General features: G+C 37.1%; 1 protein-coding gene across 1 annotated transcript in view; it reads left to right on the forward strand.

Moving 5' to 3' along the window:
* The window catches only part of RASAL3 (RAS protein activator like 3), a 73,508-nt gene that overhangs the window by 22,975 nt on the left and 34,532 nt on the right, over positions 1-16,001 (forward strand). The window contains exons 5-8 of the mRNA XM_039336442.1: positions 12,727-12,809; positions 13,409-13,497; positions 15,215-15,320; positions 15,826-15,924. Coding sequence (XP_039192376.1) covers positions 12,727-12,809; positions 13,409-13,497; positions 15,215-15,320; positions 15,826-15,924 — 377 coding nt within the window. The remainder of the gene's footprint in view (positions 1-12,726; positions 12,810-13,408; positions 13,498-15,214; positions 15,321-15,825; positions 15,925-16,001) is intronic.

Raw genomic sequence — 16,001 nt, forward strand, 5'->3', positions numbered from 1 at the left:
TTAATTTTTTTTTGTTTTGCCTTCCATGACATTTTTATAGGGTTGTGGTCTGCCTGTGTACCTAATTCTATTTCAGTCTCCTGCATAATTGTCCTTAAATCAGGTGTCATCCAAATCATGTCAATTCTGGACCAGGATTTATGACTGTTTGAATAAAATGTGTATTGTAGTTTTACTGGATTAGTTTCCCTCCAGACATCTTGTACCACAGTTTCCTCTATCATATTAAAAAAAAAGTCTTAGGTAATCCTTTTCTTCCACTTTTTCTTGTTTTGCTACTTTTATAATCTAATGTCCCATCCACTATTGCGTTGAAATCTCCTACTAAACAAATATTTTGATACTCCATTTCTGTTATTTTGCTATGGAGATTTTGATAGAATTCTTCCTGATTATTATTTGGTACAGATATTACTACCAACAATGTTTGTTTTTGATGTAACAATATTTCTACCATCACAATTCTCTCTTCTTCATCTGAATAAATCATTTTAGAATCTATTGTCTCTTTAATATATACAGCTACTCCTCTTTTTTTCTATTGCACTGAATGCGTGATAAAGTTTCCCAAACTATTCCAACAGTTTGTAGTATTGTCTTTTTATGTGTGTCTCTTGCAAACAAATTATATCTATATGTAGTTTTATTTTATTTCTTTTTGATGGGGAATTCAGTCCATTTATGTTCATCGAAAAAAAATCAATTTTCTTTCAACCATTTTAATTACTTATATTTAGGTCTTGTTGATCTTGTAGTCCTCTGTTCTCTTGCCATTCCCTCATCTTCTTGGTCAGGCTTCTCTTTCTGTTCTTCTGTTTGTATAGCTGTGTCCTCAATTGTTTCTTCTGTCTGTTTCTGGCCTTTTCTCTCCTCTTGTTGATGTTGTACTCTTTCATTTAGGAACACTTGATTTCTTTCATCAAAGTCTTATGCCTTCCAAACTGAGTCTAGTCGATATCTTGTATTATTTCAGTTGATTAGGATCCCTTCTGGCATCAGCCATCTGAAGTTTATACATTTTGCAATTAGCTTTGTAGTTAGAAAGTGATATAGTCTTTGGGTATCTGTTATTCTTTTGGGGATCTGCTTTAACACCACAATTTCTTTATTCTTATATTGTAATGATTTATCTCTGACTCTTCTCAGTATCTCATCTCTTGTTGTTTTCTTTATAAGAAAGATAAAAAGGACAAGTATAAAAAGTGGAAAGAGGTGCACATAACTAAGTCAGAATATCAGCAAATAGCCCAAGCCTGCAAAGATGAAGTGAGGAAAGCTAAGGCTCAAAATGAACTAAGGCTTGCGACCAAAGTCAAAAATAACAAAAAAAGCTGCTTTCAACATGTAAAAAACAAGAAAAAAGTGAAGGAAACAATTGATCCATTAGTGGGTGAAAGTGGCAAGAAAGTGACAAGCAACAGGGAGAAAGCAGAACTATTTAACTTGTTTTTCGCATCTGTCTTTACACAAAGGGAAAAAGCAGACCAACCTATCAAAAATAGTGCCATAAAAAACAGAATAGAAACACAAGTTAAGATAGGCAAGAAAATGGTAAGTGAGCACCTATCCAGCCTAGATGAGTTCAAATCACCAGGACCAGATGGATTACATCCCAAGGTTCTCAAGGAACTGGCATATGTGAACTCAGAACCACCAAACTATATTTTTCAAAGATCCTGAAGCACTGGGGAACTACCAGAGGACTGGAAAAGAGCTGATGTAGTTCCCATCTTCAAAAAAGGGGAAAAAATGGATCCAGGCAATTACAGACCTATCAGCCTGACCTCAATACTTGGGAAGATTCTGGAAAAGATAATCAAAAAACGAATCAGCGAACACCTACAGGCAAACCAAGTCATTACTAAAAGCCAACACGTGTTTGTCAAAAACAGATCATGCCAGACAAACCTTATTGCATTCTTTGACCAAGTGACAAAATTAGTAGACCAGAGAAATGCTGTGGATATAATTTATTTGGATTCAGTAAGGCATTTGACAAAGTAGATCACAACCTACTACTTGATAAGATAGAAAAACGCGGGTTAGACAGCATCACCACCAGATGGATCTGTAGCTGGCTGACCGGCCATACTCAGCGTGTGGTTCTCAATGGAGGGAAGTGTGTAGCAGGGTGCCCCAGGGCTCTGTTCTGGGCCCAGTGCTCTTCAACATCTTCATCAATTATTTGGACGAGGGGATAGATGGGGAACTCATCAAATTTGCAGATGACACCAAGCTGGCAGGAATAGCCAACACTCCAGAAGATAGGCTTAGGATACAGGAGGATCTGGACAGACTTGAACACTGAGCGCTATCTAACAAAATGAAATTCAATGGTGAAAAAAGTAAGGTTCTACATTTAGGCAAAAAACCCTAAATGCACAGGTATAGTATAGGGGGTACCTTGCTCAATAGTAATAACTGTGAGAGGGACCTCGGATTCCTAGTGGACAATCACTTAAATATGAGCCAGCAGTGTGCTGCAGCTGCCAAAAAGGCCAACACAGTGCTGGGCTGCATTAACAGAGGGATAGAATCAAGATCATATGAAGTATTAATACCACTTTACAATGCTTTGGTAAGGCCACACTTGGAATACTGCATCCAGTTTTGGCCACCACGATGTAAAAAAGATGTTGAGACTCTAGAAAGAGTACAGAGAAGAGCAACAAAGATGATTAGGGGACTGGAGGCTAAATGATATAAGGAAAGGCTGCTGGAATTGGGAATGTCTAGTTTAATGAAGAGAAGGACGAGGGGGGACACGATAGCAGTATTCCAATATCTCAGGGGCTGCCACAAAGAAGAGGGAGTCAAGCTATTTTTCAAGGCACCTGAAGGCAGGATAAGAAGTAACGGATGGAAACTAATGAAGAAGAGAAGCAACCTAGAACTAAGGAGAAACTTCCTGACAGTTAGAACAATTAACCAGTGGAATAACCTGCCTCCAGAAGTGGTGAATGCTCCAACACTGGACGTTTTTAAGAAGAGACTGGACAGCCATTTGTCTGAAATGGTATAGGGTTTCCTGCCTGAGCAGGGGGTTGGACTATATGACCTCCAAGGTCCCTTCCAACATCATCATCATCATCATCATTATTATTATTTTTCAAAGATAATTTTTATTAATTTTTTGAAATTTTACAAAAACAAAACAATCTTCCCCCCAACCTCCCCAACCCTCCCATACCCTCCCCCAACCTTCCCAGAGCTGAATATAGGCTTAATTAAAATTTCATCAAAAAATCTTAAAAAAAGATATAAACCATAAATGAATCTAACATTAGTTAGAAATCTAAATACATTAATTAGAAAAATTATAAAATAATTAACAATAGTATATATATAAAAAAAACATGAATACAAAAAATAAATGTTTAAAAAGGAAAAGAATATTTTGTTTTTTTTTTTCTTTTTTTGTTCTTTTTTCCTTTTATTATTATTATTATTATTATTCTCTGGGTAATTTATATTTCCTTGCATAGCTTGAATTCATTCAAAATATTTCATCTATCTCCATTTGTATTTCTTCTCGGTCTGTTTTTAAAGCCTCTGCCAGTAAATTAATAATTACTTCTGCTATATCTTCTTCTCTGTCTTCAGGAATATTTTGAAATCTTAATAGTGTACAGCTTTCTCCATTTCCAAAGCTGCAACTGCTCCTTCTAAGCTTTGATTTGCTTGTTCTAATTTTTCATTTTCTTGCATTAGTGCTTCCATTTTTTGTCAATGTTTTTATTTTCCATTCTCTGAATTCTTTGTTCATTTTTAACAATCATTTGCTGATGAGCCTCAAATTGTGTCTTTATATCCAGCATTTGTTTGTTTAATTTATCAAAGTTAGTTTGTATCTCTTCATGATTTCTCTGTATTGATTCTTGAATTAATTTTAATGTAGTTTGCATCTCAGTTTGAGCAGTATTTATTCTTTCTTGCTGCAACATTGTTTCAATAGATCCTTGACTTGTTGGACTAGATGTTCCAACTGAGGGTACAGAGGAAGTGTTTTTCATAAGTCTGGTGAGATTTGGTGCACTAATTTTTCGGTTAAGTAAGTTTATAAATCTACAAGGAGAAAAAACAAAATAAAAAAAGGAAAAGGAAAAAAGCCAACTATCTTAGGCTAAAATCCAACCATAAAACGAGCCAACTACTTTAAGCTAAATCCTGATGCTCCAGTCAGTTCAAAGATGTAAAAAGCCCTCTGTCTCCAAATAATTCCTGTTTTAGTTATATCCAGGGTCAAAAGATATGATTGTGGAAAGTCTTTTCTAGTGTAAAGTTATATAAAGCTCTTTGTTTACACCAGGTGTTATTTCAAGATCAAGAGCTTTTAAAGTTCTTTTAGTATTTGGTATTGCTGTAGTGGCCACAGGATTGGAAAAGGTCAGTTTACATTCCAATTCCAAAGAAAGGCAATGTCAAAGAATGTTCAAACTATTGCACCATTGTACTCATTTCACATGCTAGTAAAGTTATGCTTAAAATCCTACAAGCTAGACTCCAGCAGTATGTGGATCGAGAACTACCAGAAGTACAGGCAGGATTTCGAAGAGGCAGAGGAACTAGAGATCAAATTGCCAACATACGCTGGATCATGGAGAAAGCTAGGGAGTTCCAGAAAAACATCTACTTCTGCTTCATTGACTATGCTAAAGCTTTTGATTGTGTGGATCACAACAAATTGTGGCAAGTTCTTAAAGAGATGGGAATACCAGACCATCTTATTTGTCTCTTGAGAAACCTATATGCAGGTCAAGAAGCAGCAGTGAGAACTGGACACGGAACCACTGATTGGTTCAAAATTGGAAAAGGAGTCCGGCAAGGACTGTATACTGTCACCCTGCCTATTTAACTTATATGCAGAGCACATCATGAGAAAGGCAGGGCTAGATGAATCAAAAGTTGGAATTAAGATTGCCGGGAGAAATATCAACAACCTAAGATATGCAGATGATACCACTCTAATGGCAGAAAGTGAAGAGGAACTAAAGAGCCTCTTGATGCGGGTGAAGAAGGAGAGTGCAAAAGTTGGCTTGAAACTCAACATTAAGAAAACCAAAATCATGGCATCCGGCCCTCTCAATTCCTGGCAAATAGATGGGGAAGAAATGGAGGTAGTGACAGATTTTATTTTTCTGGGCTCCAAGATCACCTCAGATGGGGACTGCAGCCAAGAAATTAAAAGACGCTTGCTCCTGGGGAGGAAAGCTATGGCAAATCTAGACAGCATACTAAAAAGCAGAGACATCACCCTGCCAACAAAAGTGCGTATAGTCCAGGCCATGGTTTTCCCAGTTGCAATGTATGGCTGTGAAAGTTGGACCATAAGAAAGGCTGAGCGCCAAAGAATTGAGGCCTTTGAACTATTGTGCTGGAGAAGACTCCTGCGAGTCCCTTGGACTGCAAGGCGTTCAAACCGGTCAGTCCTAGAAGAGATCAACCCCGACTGCTCTTTAGAAGGCCAGATCCTGAAGTTGAAACTCAAGTACTTTGGCCACCTAATGAGAAGGAAGGATTCACTGGAGAAGAGCCTAATGCTGGGAAAGATTGAGTGCAATAGAAGAAGGGGACGACAGAGAATGAGATGGCTGGATGGAGTCACTGAAGCAATAGGTGTGAACTTAAATGGACTCCAGAAGATGGTAGAGGACAGGAAGACCTGGAGGAACATTGTCCATGGGGTCGCGATGGGTCGGACACGACTTCGCAATTAACAACAACAATGCTGTAGTATCTCCTTTCACCACTAGATGTCCTTATTCACTAAATTGTCTATATCCAGATTTAGAAGGGTTTTTTGGAAAAGTTTTCTTTTAACATTCTTTTTAAATTATTTCTCATAAAAATTGAATATAAAAAGATTTTCCACACCCTACGGGGTTAAGTAGTTTTTCTTTAAGTCAGCCTGAATTCCATTTTTAAGTATTCTTTTATATTCCTTAATTTCCTTCCCCTCTTTGAAATTTCTAACTTCTTTTAACTCCCTTCTTCCGTGTTCTTTCCGGGGTCTTTGCTTTGGAATTTTTTTCCAATCAGGGGATCTCTATTTCCAAGTCCATAAGGAAGAGTAATAAAACAATCTCACCCAGTTTCAGCACATTGTTCTTTTTTTATTGAAAAGTTTTATAAAAATTACAATATACACCCTAAAACCCACCAACCCTAAACCCCCCTCTCCCTCCCCCACTTCCCAGAGCTGAGTACAGGGTTACAAATATAATAATAATCAAACTCTAACTAACATTAACCAACTATATAAATAACCAAGTCCATAATGCGCTTTAACTCCCCTTTAACATAGGTATAAACAAATTAAAAATAAATATTATAATATAAACAAGTCAATATCCTAATTATTAAACAATATAATATCCAAATTGTTAAACAATACTAATACTAATAATAAAACTAATAAAAATTCTACTATAATAAACTATTAATAATAATACTCTAAAATTTACTCAAAAACTAAATGGAACTTTTTAGTCCCATATTTATTCTGAATATAATCTATCCATCTTCTCCAGACCGAAATATATCTTTCTTGTGAATGATCCTTCAAGTAAGCAGAAATCTTGGCCATTTCTGCTAAATTTGACACTTTAAGCGTCCATTCTTCTATAGTAGGCAAACAATCCTTCTTCCAATATTGCCCTACCAATAACCTTGCAGCTGTTATCAAATTCAACATCAAGTTAATTTCTTTAACATCACAATCTATAATAACACCCAATAAAAATAATTGTGGAGTAAACTTTATCTTTTTCCTAAAAATCTTTTGAATGTTCCACCAAATCTTAATCCAAAAAGCTTTTATATTTCTACAAGTCCACCAGATATAAAAATAAGTAGCATCCAAACTACCACATCTCCAACATTTGGACTGTAAATTAGGATACATACAAGACAACTTTTTAGGATCCAATGCCATTTATAAAACATTTTATAAAAAATTTCTTTTAAATTTTGGGCCTGGGTAAATTTTACATTTCTAACCCAAATTACCTCCCATATATCCAAAGGAATTGGTTCTTGAATATTTTGGGCCCATTTTACCATACAATCTTTAACTAAATCCATTTCCGAATCCAATTCTATTAAATAATTATAAATTCTCTTTATATGCACTCGATTTTGATCTTTAATCTGTATTACCAAATTCTCATCCATTAAGGTGATACCAACCTTTTGATCTAACTTCCACCTAGCCAACAATTGATTATACTGAAACCAAGACTGTACAATATTTTCTTGCTTTAACTCAACTAACGATTTTAATTGCCAATCATTCCCTACCAATCTAAGTAGTTCCTTATAAGAAATCCTATCCAAATTCACACCCATAGATACCCCCTCTATCATGTGTCCAGGAATCCTCCAGATTAGTATTTTATAATTTAACTTATAATAATACTTCTTCCAGACACACAATAAAGCACTTCTTAAAATATGAGTTTAAAAGCTTGGTCAACTTTTTTGTTATAAATTAAGTATGCATGCCACCCATATGATAAATCCCATCCCTCAAGAGAAAGTATATTTTTATTTGTTAAATTAAGCCAATCACTAATCTATGTTAAAGCCACTGCATCATAATATAATTTCAGATTAGGCGCCTTAAGTCCGCCTCTTTCCCATACATCTTGTATAATCTTGAACTTAACTCTTGGTTTTTTACCCGCCCAAATAAATTTATTAATACCCTTCTGCCATTCATCCAAATTGACATCTTTTTTCAAAATAGGTATCATTTGAAACAAAAAAAGAAACTTTGGAAGAACATTCATTTTAACTGCTGAGATTCTCCCCAGCAAAGATAATTGTAGTTTTTTCCAATCATTTAAATCCTTTTGCACTTTTACCCATAATGCCTCATAATTATTTTTATACAATTTAACATTAGAAGCTGTAATGTATACTCCCAGATATTTAACCTTTTTCACTATTTCAAAACCTGTCAATTTAGCTAACATATCCTTTTCCTTCGTAGACATATTTTTCGGTAATATTTTAGTCTTGTTATTATTTACCTTAAAACCAGAGAATTTCCCATACTGGGTTATAATTTTCACCAGATCCCTTACCGAATATGTCGGTTGAGATAATGTCACAACCAAATCATCAGCAAAAGCTCTCAACCTATAATCATTCTTATTTATTTTTATTCCCTTTATTATAGTTGATTCACGAATTTTAATTAGTAAAATCTCCATTGTTAAAACAAATAACAATGGGGATAATGGACATCCCTGTCTTGTACCCTTTTCAATTTTAAATGCTTCTGTTAATCCTCCATTAATTATAATTTGTGCCGATTGTTGTTGATATATAGCCTTAAGAGCATATAAACATTTATCCCCAAAATTCATTTTCTCAACAACTTTAAATAAAAATTGCCAATTTAACTGATCAAAAGCTTTTTCAGCATCCAAAAATATCAAAGCCACAGGAATTTGATTATTCTTGTCCAAATACTCAATTAAATTAACAATTTGTCTTACATTATATTTCATATATCTCCCAGTTATAAATCCAGGTTGATCACTATGGATCAATTGCTTCAAAACATGCATTAATCTATTTGCCAATATTTTCTAAAAAATCTTATAATCTGTATTCAAAAGAGATATAGGTCTATAATTCTTAGGCTGAGTAAGATCTTGATCCTCCTTTGGGATCAACGATATAAAAGCCCTTCTCCAAGATGGAGGTACCTCTGCTCCCAACAAAATACTGTTAAAAAGTTCCTTTAATGGTTCTATCATCTCTTCAGTAACATTTTATAATAAATTGCTGTTAATCCATCTGTACCAGGAGCCTTACCAACCTTTAACTGTTTAATTGCCCAAATGATTTCCTCAGAAGTAATTAAACACTTCATCTCATCTCATTGATCATTTGAAAGTCTAGGAAAATATGCTGCCTGTAGATACTTTTCTATATCTGAAACTTGTATGCTTTCACTAGCATATAACTTTGAATAAAAATCTAAAAAACTCCTTTTAATCAGATTTTGTTGATATACCTCTTTATCTTTATGATCTATTTTCTCTATAATCCTTGACTTCTGTTTCTTCCATAATTGATAAGCCAACCACCTACCAGGCTTATTTGCATTACAAAACATGTTATGTTTCATATAACACAAATTAATCGCAATCTGATCAGCCATTAACATATTAAATTGCTCCCTAAGCATATTTATAGAAACCTTTAACCTATTGTCCAATGGATTCAAAATAAAAGCCTTCTCTTTCAATTTAATCTCTTCTTCCAACTCTTTACGTTTTTGCATCTGTTTACGCCTATGAGCATTATTCATATGAATCAGAACCCCTCTCATGTAAGCTTTACTAGCATCCCAAACCATTGCCATCGAGGTACCCTTATACATATTCAAAAGAAAAAATTCCTTCAAATATTCTTTGCATTTCTGTGAAATCCCCTCATATCTAAATAAATTTTCATTCAGTTTCCAAGTGTTTCTATTCCCGTCTTCGACAGATAGCTCCAACCATACAGGATTATGGTCTGACAATATTCTGGGGAAGATCTTAGCATTCTTGACCCTAGAAAAAAGATCAGTGGTGATTTAAAAAAAGTCAATTTTAGAATACGATTGATGCCTATCCAAAAAAGAGTAAAGTCTCTGTCCTCAATGTTCCATTCTTGCTAAATGTCTCTGAGTTCCAAATCATCCTTCAAATAAAAAAAAACTTTAGGTAGCTTAGCGTGATTGGAAGATTTAAAAAAACCCTTCTTATCCTTACTTGAGTCTAAAACACCATTCCAATCACCCATCATAATAACAGATTTATAATCCAATTGAATTAGCTTCTGATGTAACAACTTATAAAACTGTTTTTGTTGTTGATTAGGGGCATATAATCCAATAATAAGAAATTTCTTGTCTTGTAATACTAATTCAATGATAACATATCTTCCTTGTATATCATAATCAATTAATTTAGCCGATAAGTCTTTTCTTACATAAATAACTACACCCCCTTTTTTTCCGGAGCAGAAGCTATAAAATGTGATCCCAACTGGGAATTAATCAAATACTTTTGATCCCTTAAAGCAATATGGGTCTCCTGCAAACAAATAACATCATTCTTATGTTGTTTCAAATAATGAAATACTTCCTTTCTTTTCTGTGGTGAATTCAGGCCATTAACATTCCATGTCAGAAACTTTGCCATCCTTAATGGCTTGAAGCCTCTGGAACACTGCTTGAAGATTAGCTGTTGATGATCTCTTTGGTCTTGTCCCTCCCACAGGCTCTGTAGTAATCAAACCTTGTATTATAGATCCAACATCAGCCTTCTGCTGTTCCTTTTCTTTACATCTATGCGCAGCACGAGTCATCCTCTGTTCCTTTGGATCACCTTTTACCTCCGAACACTGTTCCATAGGTCCAGCCTGTAAATCTCCTACAACCAATGACATTGCACCTTCAACTAGCTGTTCTTCCGGCCTTTTTTCCATTCTCTTAGGTTGTGGAGATGGTGGCAAACCTGCTTTCAGGACAGAAGTATAAAAATCTTTTGCTTTTGAGATTGTATTAAGTCTATAACGTGTCCTAGCATAGTTCACCACTATTCCAACAGGTATCTCCCATCTAAACTGAACCTGTCGATTTTTAAGCTCCTCAGCCAGAAAAGCAAAATCCTTTCTTTTTCTAAGGATTTTTGGAGGTATTTCTTTTAAGATTATAACATTTTGGGCTGCAATTTGAAATCTCTGCTTATAAAAAGTCTGTATAATTTCATTATGAAGTGATCTCCTAGAGAAATAAATAACCACGTCTCTAGGTAAATTTCTCTGCCTCGCAATCCATGAATTGACTCTAAATATTTTATCTATCTCTCTCAATATTTCCTCAGGTTCACATCCCAAAATAGGAGCAATATCTCTTGCCACCTCCTCTCTCAGATCCTCTCATGGATTCTCCTTCAATTCTCTTATTCGCAAAGCAAATTCCATGTCTCTATATTGTGATATAGTAACTTCATCCTGTGTTGTATCAATCTTATCTTCAACTTTACCAAGTCGGTTTTCTAATCTCGCAGTATTTTCCACCACTTCATTCACTCTGTCATCTATGTGTTCAATATAGGCGGCTAGCCCTTGGAATCCAAGCGTTATGTCTTCCCTCATTTCTCTGTTCTTATTCTCAAGAAGCTCTGCCACTTTTTCTTTAATCTCTTGCGCTGTTTTTTTCAAAGCATCTTGTATGTCTTTAAGTGTAAATGCCGGTGGTGGAGGAGAGGGTGGGGGTGACTTAGGCTTAGTTTGCAACCCAGTCTGAGTTACCAGAGAGGAGATTGAACCTTTAGGAACCACAGGGATTCCGAGACGCTTTGAAGTCATTTTCTGTCTATTTAAAACCACTTCTTATAAAATCAGAAGTTACAAAAGAAGAAAGAAAAAAGAAAAAAAAGAAAAGGGAAAGAGAAGGCTAATTCCCAAAAAGAAAAGAGAAAAGAAAAGAAAGACTCTTGCCTTTTAAATAGATAGTCAAAATCTGTTACATATTTAAACTTTGTTGCCAAATATAAGTCTTTCTTAACACTGTCCTTTCAACCAAAGAAAACAACACTCCAGCGCCATTTTTCTCCTCTTACTTTTAGTGAAATTGAAAGGTGGAAAAGATTCTTTTAACTCTTTTCCTGAGTTAAAGTCCCAAGCATTAACAATTCTAATCTCTCCTAGTCAACTCTGTCTGCTTTTAATTAACTCACAAGTCTCTTTAAGATGCAGATGTGGAAGCGGCATCTTGCTTTGTTCTTGAAAAACAGGACAAAGGCATCCTGGAATGCGGAGAAAAAAAGCCTCGGGCTCCGAGGGAGCTCTCACCCTACAACCTCCAAATAATTAAGGAGGTGCAGGGGAGCTCTACCTCTACCCGTGAAAAAAACTCTCCTTCTCCTCTTCTCCCGAGGAGAGAGGTTTCAAGCCGTGGAACAGCTGATATTCACCGTCTCTGCGCGCTTTCACGCAAACCCAGGGCTGACAGCTAAGGAAAAGTTGCCATCGACGCAGCAGTCACCACCGGAAGCCCAGCACACTGTTGACAGTCAGATGTTTGGCAGTGCACTGCAGCTCCTCACTTTTTTTCCTGGCTGACGGTGACTTTGACTGCCTGTGCTTACAGGCAGCCTTTCTTCTGTCTGTTTGAAGAGGTTCCTCAGTTTATTTGGACCGACTGCCATCTGGTCCAGACTCCCAAAGCTTCCCTTCTTCTTCGTTGCTGTTGTATATACTTCGTATACAACTCTGGGCAACTTTCCGACCCCTTGGGGTTGCCGGAACAAATGAAATCAGGCTAAGAAGCTGGAGCCCCAGTTTCTTCCACCCATCTCATCATAGCATCAGATTGGAAGTCAGTAGAATCTCGATTTATTCTCTGTAGTACCCAAGATAGGACAAAAGGCAATCAGTTGACGCTTTAAAGAGGGAAGTTCAAATCTGAAGTAAGGAAGAATTTTCTGAGTATGAGAGCTATTAAGTAGTGGAACAATCTCTTTCCTGTAATTATAGGTACTTTATCAATGGAGTTTTCAAGAAACGTTTAGCAAATGTCTCTGAGATGATACCAGGATTAAGAGGTTGGGATTAGAAAAGCTTCAAAAGTGCCTTCCAACCCTTTGATTCTATAATTCATTTGTCCCCCCAGCTGTTTCATTGTGTTTGACTTCTATTTAATTTACTTTGTTTCAGCAGAGTTTTCCCTAGGAGGAGAGGCTCCGGAGAAAAAGGCTTCCCAGGATGCTTCTTCAGGGACACAGCTTGGCAATGTGAAGGTACAACCCGGGGGGGAGGGCAAAAAAGTCAAGCAAAGGCACTCTCTTGACCCCTAGCTTCTTGGGGTTCCTCTGTGGCCCTGCTTTCCCCAGTTTAGTGTTCCCCAAGCGTTCCAGAATCTGGAATAAAAATCCTATTGTAGGAATGTTACTTCAGAGTTGTAGCAGCTTCCCATATTATTCTTGTTCTCCCTTAGTTTATGCAGATCATCACACTGCTTCATCTCACCACCACCAATTGCTCAGTCATTTGTTGTCTAGTTGCATTATCTCCAAACCTCCGGCATTAAAGTCAAAATCAACACTTGATGCCTTGAGGGACACTCATTTGGGAGGGGTGCTGTCCTTGGCTATGAGATGTTGTTTAGATCAATTGGTCTTAACTGCTCCACAAGTATCTTGCTATGGTATAGCCCATTCATTCTTGCTCTCTGCTGTGGGAGGCGTTGCCTGGATTGGCTTGGGAAAGGCTGAGAACCTTGGAAGACCCTTGGGCCAAAACATCTCTAGCTTTCTTTCAGCTGTGCCCCTTCAGCTTCCTACTCTTCAGGGGGTAGGAAAAGCCTCATAATTATTCCTTTTTCTCTTCCTATTTCCAGGGCATGCTCTGGAGACGTTTCAGAAATCGGAAGGGATGGCTGCATCCTAAGACTGATTCCTCAGGTGAATCTGCTGTGAATGGCAATAGGTAGGCTCTAACAGGAATTCTCATTGCCTTATTTATGCGCCTCTTTCTGTATTCACTTTGTTTTCTTGAATATATTGGTTTAGATGTGATGAACTCATCCTATTCTTTATGTTTCAGCTGATATCCTGGCAGCCAGTTTGAGATATGGCCCAAAAATGTTATTTGTCTGTTCACCTTCCGTTCATTTAATCCAGATTTCCCCAATCCAGGTGCTTTCTATATGGACCATACTTTGGGGGGGGGGGGGTGAGGGGTTTATGTGAAATGAATCAGGTGTGGGAGACTGATAGTCCAACTCAAAATAAAAGAACTGAATATTTTATAACAGAAAAAAATATTGGAGGATTGTTCAAGAGAAAATAAAATTTTAAGAATGAAAGCATCTTTATAACATAGTGTGACTATTATGGCATATAAAAGGTTGCTAGGTCAATGTCTTCCTGATAGCTTAAAACACCATAAAAGGATGCTATGCTTATTATTTTGAACAATTTACTGCTGCCTTAGGGCAGCATGTGGCAGTATCAGTCACAGCTGTCCCCAGATCCCTGATATTCCAGCAGTGGAACAAAAGGCTTCTCATACCTAGCAAACAAACTGAGCACTATCCAGACATAATAAAAGTGCTGTTGGCAGAAGATTCTTAGGTTCAAAATACAATTGAGAAACACTGAGAATCAGCGTTTCCTCTCAAAGACTGATAAATTCCCAGGTACCCCTACTCTCTCTACTATTGAATTTTTTTTTAAAGTATTTTTCCCTGCAGCAACTCATGGTTTCAAGAGCATATTTAACTGATTGGACACATGGTATAACTCATTTTATCATGATTTTTTTTTTTTTTTTGCCAGCATGTCTCATTCCTACCTTCTGACATTTGACCCAAAGTTCAGCTATATGAAAAAACCAAAGAAATAGCTGGTAAAGGTAAAGATGCCCTTAATCAAGCTGACTCCATTTGTGCAGTTTTGGGGGCAGCATTATGGAAGCACTTTACCATCCTACTCCTCCAAGATGTTTTTTCCAATTTTCCCAGTCTAGATAATAGCCCTCACATTCCAGATGGTCTCCCAAGTCATTTCTAACTTGGGCCAAACCTGTTTAGTTCTAAGAAGTTAGCTAAATTTCTCTACTTTCTCAGAAATTGTCTGGTAGGGCAGTCCAGAAAGCAGGTGCACTGTTAACAAGATGGACGCTTGGAGCACAGCAAGCTTATCTCTTATTTCAGCTCTGGCTTGAGCCCAAACAATCATTTTCACAGTTTGCTTCATTTGTGACTTATCATCAGGGCCTTGTTCCGGAATACATTTCCCATTTCCTCATCCTGAATAGGCTTCTGGGTTTAAAGTGTGGTCTTTGGACTTTGCTTAGATATGCCTTCGCCTTTGCTTCTAAAAATGATCCTGGCAGGTCTACGAGAGAATGGGTCACTGACTCCCTGAATTCTGAAGCAAAGCCTCCTTTCCAGGATATGGTTTTGGGAAGGTTGGGGGTTGACTGTAGTAGAATTTTTAGAGTCTTTGGACAAGGCTCCTCCTCTTTTGGTGTCTCACTCAATTCTAGTCTAATCGTAGCAGGAAAAGCAGGCCTGCAATGATTTCCTCAATTAACTTATGATCTGAAAAGAATTTTTGAAAAGCAGCAAGTCTTTGCAAATGCATAGGAGTTTGTGGACACATTCTATTTCTTATTCTGGCCTTTCCATTGCTTCCTACAGGGAGGCCTTGCCTGGCTCAGCTCTCACCCTGGACTTGAGGAATGAGAAAGATGTCTTGATCCGACCACTTCATAGCAGCCTTGTGGGAGAGCAGCACTGCTTTGAGGTATAACCATATATTATTTCATAACTTGATTCAGTAATGAGATAATTCTATATTCTGCAAGTGGTTCTTGGAGATTCAGCTACCTTCAGATTGAAACTCAATTTCTTGTTAATACTCCATCCATAAAGTTGGTCTGGCTAGACGAAGGACTTCAGATGTTCTTGGCTACAAGGATCTATAAAAGAGGCAGAAGACTTAACTTGTATACCCTTTGTCTCAGGGCAGCTGCAGCCTAAAACATTTTGCAGTCTGAGCTGCATAAACATAAGTGTCCTCTGATCTCTGATAGTCATGGCAAACCAGCTTAGTCTGGTGTTTCAAGATGAATATATTATATGAACCCCTGCCCTTTTGGCAGTCATGAATCATGCAGTGTCATAACCCCCATTTCATCTGCTTACTGCTTCCTCACTTTGTTAATCCTAACAAGGGACTGTTACCTCAGAATGAGAGAAGATACCAGATTGGCCCAGGGCATGTCTTAACCAGAGTTCTCCTCTCTTAGGTCCTGAGTGCTGGGAAACGCTACTGCTTTAGCTGTTCATCTGCTGCTGAGAGAACCCATTGGATGGAGAACTTACGTCAAGCTGTCCAGCCCAGTATGGTAAAGCAGTTTTGACTTGTACTGTTCAGAAAACGGACATATTTCTCCATAGGAAACTTCTCTCACCAACATCACTT

This window comes from Crotalus tigris, unplaced genomic scaffold, assembly GCF_016545835.1.
Source record: "Crotalus tigris isolate CLP2741 ecotype Arizona unplaced genomic scaffold, ASM1654583v1 scf7180000017666.379230911805:20528666, whole genome shotgun sequence".
In the NCBI taxonomy this organism is placed as follows: domain Eukaryota; kingdom Metazoa; phylum Chordata; class Lepidosauria; order Squamata; family Viperidae; genus Crotalus; species Crotalus tigris.